The 8,398-nt window shown below is 31.3% G+C and overlaps 1 protein-coding gene across 1 annotated transcript; it reads left to right on the top strand.

Moving 5' to 3' along the window:
• The first annotated feature begins 1,188 nt into the window (after window positions 1–1,188).
• LOC128211054 (uncharacterized) lies at window positions 1,189–8,043 on the top strand. Its single transcript, XM_052915448.1, has 4 exons — window positions 1,189–1,460; window positions 1,761–1,814; window positions 7,477–7,560; window positions 7,843–8,043. The coding sequence occupies exons 1-4, from the start codon at window positions 1,347–1,349 to the stop codon at window positions 7,933–7,935; spliced, it is 345 nt and encodes a 114-aa protein (XP_052771408.1). The 5' UTR covers window positions 1,189–1,346; the 3' UTR covers window positions 7,936–8,043.
• The last annotated feature ends 355 nt before the right edge of the window (window positions 8,044–8,398 follow it).

Here is an 8,398-nt window from a genome sequence, read left to right on the forward strand (position 1 = left end):
AAATATTGTGTTGCACATCAAAACACGTTCGTATAACAATTATAATAATGATGTTAATACTTCCTTTAGTTGTGTCTGTGATAAGTTACACGTGAAACATACACATATATCAATACCAATGTTCATGCTTTTAGTCTGAAACTATGAAAAGGAGCATACACCGCAAATTGACGCGATCAGACGGATGAAAACAGTTTTATCCTGTTATTGTTTCGATTTAAAATCGACTTCTTTTTTGAAATTACAGACGGAAGGATTGAGTTCTCAATCAAATTCAAGTTCTTACATGTACAAGATATATTGTTTGATAATTACTTAGGTAGCGCCCATTCTAACAGTACCAGTATCAATGCTGTTGAATAAAGAGAAAACAAGTACATATATAGAGGAAGAGGAGTATAATGTACACGTATTGTTAAATAAAATTGTAGATGGTGCTTTTTAAATAAGTAAGGTTGATACAATATAGGGCATAACGAGTTCTGGTTATACACAGCTATAAACAGCTCGGGACTCGAACCCTCAACCCCCTGCTTGCAAGTCAGGTGCTCAACCACTATGAGCTACCTGAAGGGTTGGTATACTTCTGTAAGGGCAATCAACAAATCAACAAATCGATCCGGTGACCCAAAACTATACAAATGTGCATTCATATTAACAATAACCTGTGTTAAATTATACTGATAATAAAATATGTTGCCTTTGACCATTCATATACATTTGACATTATGCAGTTGCAATGCGATCTGTATGAGACAAGAAATGGGGAAAAGGTTTTTGTTATCCATGCTTATTAGTCATTTGTTTCAGCTTTAGTCACTGTACTGTAAGCTTAGTCAAAAGCTAACATTATTATGATTGAATGTGTTGCCAGATATATATTTTTTCAGTCCAGAGCCTTCATAAGTTTGGACGAGATAGACGCTAAAATCAGTCAATAGTAAAATCTTTGTTTTATTTTACCAGTTAAAACACTCAGTAACACCAGCTTGATGTCAGATATCACCCTTGTAATTGCAAGCCCATTAGTGTCAAGATCAGATCAATATTTGTCTTGAAATCCGCAACAGTTGTTCAAGTGCCTATAACTGCTCATCAGCAGGTCATAAAACGAAGCTTCAAGATTAAAGGAAAATGTCTAGAAATTAAGAAATTTGCGGAGGGATATAATTAACCAATAAGCAACAATCCAGAATGTGATTTATCAATATGACTATTAAAATGTGAAATAAAAGTGATTTTGACTGAACTGTTTAGGATACACAACTTTGATAGTCTGCTTAAATTTTGTTGAACTTTATCAGTTAATTGAAACTAATTCCCACAATATTTAGCTGAAATCAATAATGGATTATCTCGGAATATCTTTAGAAAACATTTCTTTGGAAGATGTCATTGATGAAGAAACCAACACATTAGGAATATCCCTTGAGGAAATGGAAACCTCTTTAAATGCTCAGGTACTTTGCATGTTTTACTCAAATATTCTTATATAAATAACTCTACTTATGTAAAGCAGTTAACCTTTATGTCGTAAAGGCAGATTAAAAGCAATGTTTGTATTGAATACACCAGCATGGAATTTATCTTAATGCTCAATTTAGATTAACATTATATTTTATAATGCTACGTAATTTCATTTACTAATATAACGATATTTGATCAAACTGTATTAAGTACATGAATATGTATGATGTATGCTTAACACAGTTAATGGTTTTTTAAGACTATTATAATTATTATAATATTTGACCTTTCAGGATTTGTCAAAGCATATCTTTGAGTTTGATGATGAATTTATCTTCAGCCTAAAGGTAAACTGTTATTTTTTTTGTTATTTAATAAATGCATACTGCCAATGACGTTTATAGTTTGTTTGAGTGATTTAGACTATTAATGTGTGGATTTAGATCAACAATTTTGTTTACATTTTATACACAACTCAATGTCTGCCTACCTCTTCTGATTTCTTTATCAGATGGATGTCAAAAGTTGTATTGTTTCGGAGTATTCATTACCTGTTGTTATCTGTAGAAATCGAAAGGTCATACAGACTTTTACAAACTTTTATTTGTATGCAATAGAACGGAACGGGTGTATTTTAGCTATAATGGCATTATTTCAACTTTAAAATATATAATTGTTTACTGCGCAATTTACTTTCACTTTTGGTTTTAAGTGTCTGTAGTATGATTGTTGTTTAAGGGTCATTGCTTTTAAACTTTAATAAACACAATAAACAAATCAGTTACACTGACGTTCTCAGACTCGTCATTTTTATTTATTTAAGTAAATCAAAGTTTCAAAAATTACAAAAGAACTATTTCAGTATAAAGTTAAGCACATTTCGGCTTTTCATATTTCCAGCGCAGGAGTATGTTTTGCAATTTGTATTTACTTTACGCATGCGATTTTCTTCGGTTAATCATATACATTAGTATCGGCGCAAAGGCGCTATTTTATTATATGCGCATGGAATTTATGTTAATGGAATGCGCATTATATTATTGTGATCTTTTGTTCATTAATGCTCTATAGAGTTTTTATTATTCACCCAATACCGTGATTCAGAGGCATACTTGAAATTAAGAAATGGCTGAGTGTTTGATAATCAGAACTTTGAACGATTTGTTCCTGTTTCTCCTGCATTACCCGGCTAATTCGGTGCCAGACTATTAAGGTCGTTGGTTTGAATCCCGGTAGGAAAATACGACTTTGTTTTATACGGTCCCATAATAAAGGCGGTTGGCCTACTTGTTTATGACCCGGGACTCAGTCATTGAGAGGGATAATTGATATAATCGATGGACATTTTCAGTTCAATCGATGTAAAATAGAAAAAAGAAATACTTAGTATCACGAAGCTTTTGAAGTGAAATTCAAAAACACATGATTCAGAAATATTTAGCTCGTATTTATTAAACAAGTATTGCATTCTTGAAAGGTCAATACGAGGAGTATTCTCCCACGTTACAAGCATAACAAGGTGCAGTTATTTATGTTATACTGTTGATATGTTTTCCTATTGCCCTCTCAGGAATGCAATATTTTTTTAAAATGTAATTAAATGTGATTCTTCAATTCACAACGTGTATTACATTTACATTCATTAAATGTTATTTGCATGCATTTACTAAACGTATAAAGGTATACTTTTTTCAATAATTATGTATATATGCACATTTATGAAACCATGATGTTGTTGCTATTTATTTAGTTATACATTTTTTTATAACTGATGTGACTCTTTAAAGGATGTAGGAGCTAATGTTTGCACAATCAAAGCATTCCAGAGATTGACTTTTACAAGTTACACAATAACAAAATGATTAACATAGGTTATCGGCCTCATGTGTCTGATACATACGGTGGAACATAACTGCTGTCAGATAATCTGTTAACGTCTGCGAGTTGTTCGTGTTAACCACTTAATTATGCGATAATTATCAAGCTATCTAGTTAATAGAAACTGTTCTCTGTAAGATAAATATCACAATACTAAAAAATGGCTTCAAAGTGCTCGGAACTGCCACCTTTTTCCCTTTTAGCTGCATAAACAGGTTATCTAGTTATGGTTAGCGAATTCCACTTAATTAGGAACATAATTACCGGCAGATAACATTCGTATTACCACATATTTATAAATGTATTTTGGCCTTAAGCTTCAACTGGTTATCTAGTAAGTGCTTATGAATTCCATTAAGTAAGTACATTCTAACTGGTTAACAAGATACGATTCATGTTACCAGTTATTGTTTTGATTATTTCAAGGATCATTTTCAATGTGCCCATATCAAGCAGTCCTACAGTTTATGCCAGGTTTCTGGATTTTGGTCCATTTTCGAAGCCTCACTTCACAGCCAGGTGTTTATTATGCATGTAATTGAGATAACCAATTTCTGTCAGCAGGGGCCCATTAACCACTCTTCGCTGGTCAGTTTTGGGGTCAGAAGGATATTTATCAGAGAACATCTTCAGTACGATTTCTGCACTAAAATTCACGATGACTATAGAAAAGCAATTTATATCATTTACTTTAGTTTTAAACTATTTATGAAAATGAAAAAAAACAACATAAACAATGATTCCATAGCAAAGAAATGAAACATTGAAGTAAATAAAAAAAATATATTCAGTCTTATCGTTTGATTTAATTTCGAACGGAATAACTTTTTATTTATACTTTTCATTAAGATAACGTTAGCTGTCTACTTACTACAAAAGTATCAATATCAACCCTATTAAACCCAATGAAATGTACAATTGAATGAAATGGATATTTAGGTTTTATAAAATATAATTTATGTATTACATGAATATCTAACAGTGTCAATAATGCAGTTATAATGAAGTTTGTTATATATGGTTATATTTAAAGAATATGTTTTTCGCAATTTTCACAATAATTGAAAATTAATACTTTCTTTTGCTGCATTTTTGGAACAAGAAAAGAATACTGCAAACGTAATGCATTGCTATTTTTCTCTTTAGGATGATTACGCGTAATTCAACCGTATTAAATCATAGCAACATTATCCAATTGCTAACAGTCTCATAATTATAAAGTCTAAAGTTTGTAAACTCTGAAGTCATCACTTGGATTGAGGTTCGTATGTTTTCCTGTGAAATACTTTTTTGATTAAATTATAATCACTCTGGTTTTACTAAGTGCAGTGGGAAACGAAACCCGAGATGCAAAACGTCCTTACCTAAATAACGCCCGAGGTTTCTGGACTTTAGGTAAAATAATCGAGTTTTAAGTAACACAAGTTGGCATATTACCTACTGACGGAATCACAGACAGACGGACGACCAAGGGCAAATCTATATGCCCCCCCCCCATTTTATGGGGGCATAAGATGTAATATTAAAAGAAATGTAATATTTTAACCATTTGCCAAAAAATAAGGTCATATATTGATGTACTTAGATATTCTTATTACTTATAACACAGCTTACAACTTATTTTTTTTTAAATCTGAGCACTATATTACCTTGATGTTGAAACTGAACTTTCATAGGTTTCTATTGATACATTGACATAGTGGTCTTTGCTAAAATGCATTTCAAAAAAACATCATTGCCCACTTTTCATGTGAATTATATAAGCCCTCTTTATGTTTGTGTATCTTCGTTTATGTAATTTTCTAGAAAATTCATTTCCTAAAATATAGCTTTTGAAACAGCGATTAAAATCTTCTTTACTGACACAGTTAAATCAACGTTTGTTTTTTTTGTAAGATTTCTCTTCTTAATTTGCATTGTTGTGTGAGAACATTCTTCATTAGAAGAGTGATTAAACATTATACACACTGCATGGAAGCTTTCCATATTATATATATATATATCTCATTAACTATTTTGTCTTTGCTTTCAGAATTATCATAAAACATTGCTACCTTATTTCAATATATATAATACTTGTTTCAAAGCAGTTTAATATCATCATATGAGAAATGATCACAACAAAGCAATACTGTATCTTAAACCACTATGTCCGGACTTTTGATATCATATCAGTATATTTGAACGTTATATGACTCATTTTATTTTAATATAATATTTAAAATTATCCAACTTTTTCTGATCGTTTGCACTCCTACATGCACAGTTGATGTAAATTTTTAATCACAGCAGTCACTGAACTTTTATTACATGTTTCTGTAATACAATGTATGTAGAGCATTTTTCCAGAAATATACATTTTCTCCATATTATTTTCTCTTTGCGAAAAAGAAAATATATGTATATTAAAGCATCTTATAATAGGGTAATAACTTATTATTAGTGCGTTTTGATTAGGGAGATGGAATTCGACTAAAGTCGCACGAGGCGCTTACTGACTGAAATCAATATCTTAAAACATCAACAACAGTTGAATAAGACATTCCGGATCAACATGTTATTAATATATATATCAATGGTTTAAATCACTTAAAAGATACATGATTTCGTAATAAATGTTACATTCATGACAAACTTGTTTTATGACGTCATTTAAACATTGCACAATGATACTTGATGGGCGTCAGTATAGTGGATTTTGGACTACCGTATATAATAATAACAATAATAATAAGAATAATAATAATAATAATAATAATAATAATAATAATAATAACTATGATATACAAAATATATACAAAAGCATTCGATAATAATATTATTTTAATAATCAAGATAGCGAAAGTTGAAATACCAAGTAAAAACCTCCTAACATAAAATGGCCCAAATCTCAAGACAAGAATAGCTATTACTCTCAAATTAGTCAGGCAAACAGCTCCCAGCAGGGAAAGGGTCAAGTGGTCAGTTTACAGTTATGTTAGATTAGTTCCACTAATAAGCCCGAGCATCAGCTTGATGCTCAGTAGCGGCATTGACTGTAGGACTGCAAGTGTTCATAACCTCGTGTATAGTGGTCAATAGGTTTATAAATATATGCCTTTGTGCGGTTAAACTGAAAACTACTTTTCTACAAGGGTTAGAATTTTAATATTTTAGTAAGTATCATTGGCATGTAGATTGCCGTTATCCTAAGGTAGTTGGCGAAAAATAAAAATTAGCTTGTGCCATTAAAGTCCATTGCGCTCTACAATTCAGAGAAATTGCCTCCCATTTACTCCTCATTTTGAGCAAAAGGCTAATCAGTCCATGAAATCACCATGAAATTGTACCAGTCAATTAATTACCACTTTGTGGGCCATCCTGCTGGGCTGTTGAATGTGTGTATTCCCAGATGATCTTTGTTTTGACTGATACTGCAGTGTTAAGCTTGTGAGTTATTGCATGTATCAAAATGATCTTGAGAATGGGGTAAATATTTGCATACATAGAGAATTGGCCTACACTAATTGATAAATTAAAAGTTAAAACTGAAATCACAATGTTTGCATTACAGTTCTTGAAAATGAAAAAGGGACCTCAAAGTCATTTTTTTCGTATCATTTCTTTATCAGCCTAACTGGCGATAGCTTGTGTTCGGTCTTCAATTTTGTCATACGAGGTCGTATTTAAAATGAGTTGACTTGGGCGTGTGGGGATATTCATGACATTTAGTGATAGCTGTTATTATTAAAAATATATAATATCCCACAAATAGAGATCATTCTAAACTGTTTATGTAAGTATAATTGTATACAACAAAATTCTTCAACTTAAAAGTTCAAGTTAACTGAATCAAATGAAATTTAATGAACGACAAAAAAAGTTAAAAATAAGATGTACAGCTCGTTTGAAACATGTGCATTGGAATTGAATACCAGCCGGGCAGTCAGGAGTATTTATAATACTGTGGCTTATATGTTGCTTCAGATCATTATCACAGAAATGTTGATAAGCAGTGACCCTGTGTAACCTTTATTAGAATGATAAGTTTGGAAGGCACAAACTCTTGACATTATATTTAATTTTGTACATAAAGAAGTAAAACTGGAAAAAAAAGTCATGATACAATACTAACATGACGGTTTAATTCAGGAGTCCGATGAACCATTGGCTGTTGTTAGTCCAGAGGAACCCACACAGCCACTTTATACATCAACACCAAAGAAACCCATACATGTATGTATTCAACTGTATTTTTTACAATTAAGTTACCCCATAAAGTCATGTATTATTTTTTAAATAATAAAGAACAATAAACAAATAGATCATATTTATGCACCGTGTTAAATTTTAATTGCTTAAAAAACAGTTCATAGATATGTTATCAATTATAATTATTTTTAAGACAAGTAAAACAGGAAAAGGCAGACCAGTTCATATTGATGCACTGTGTTAAATTTTAATTGCTTGTAAAAAAAGTTCATAGATAATGTTTAATCAATTATAATTATTTTTCAGACAAGTAAAACAGGAAAAGGCAGACCAGTTCGGAGGTTATTAAAGCTTAAGAAAACAGGGGAAGTGCAACGTCTACAGCCATGTAGGAGATGATGTTTTCATAGCAATGTATCCCAGAGCCAGATCATCAGGGCTAGAGAAAAAGTATAGACGAAGGATTTCAACTGTAGAGTTGACTGGATGTTGGAAAAGTTTGAAGAATCCCCGAATTGTTTTGGTTATATTACCAAACCTTTCAAGATTTAGTTGGTAATATTCCCAGAAATATATTTAACTCTGTCAATAAATGTGAGCTGGTTAAGCTCTGCGATTATGTTAAAGAATCAGTAAGTATTCGTAATGTTATTCCTAATAATTATTATTATTATTATTATCAATTTAGTTCATCCTCTGATACTGCTGCCTTTACGTCAACATATCTGTGTCTTTTACCATAGCACTAACCATGTACAAGCATTTGATATCAAAAACCTAAGTGTATGTGTTTAGAAAATGTTCTGATGTATACGACTTATAAACGTCTGTTCTGTTCTTTTCTGTGTTTTTTTAAATCATA

The sequence above is a fragment of the Mya arenaria genome, chromosome 12 (assembly GCF_026914265.1).
Source record: "Mya arenaria isolate MELC-2E11 chromosome 12, ASM2691426v1".
NCBI lineage: Eukaryota > Metazoa > Mollusca > Bivalvia > Myida > Myidae > Mya > Mya arenaria.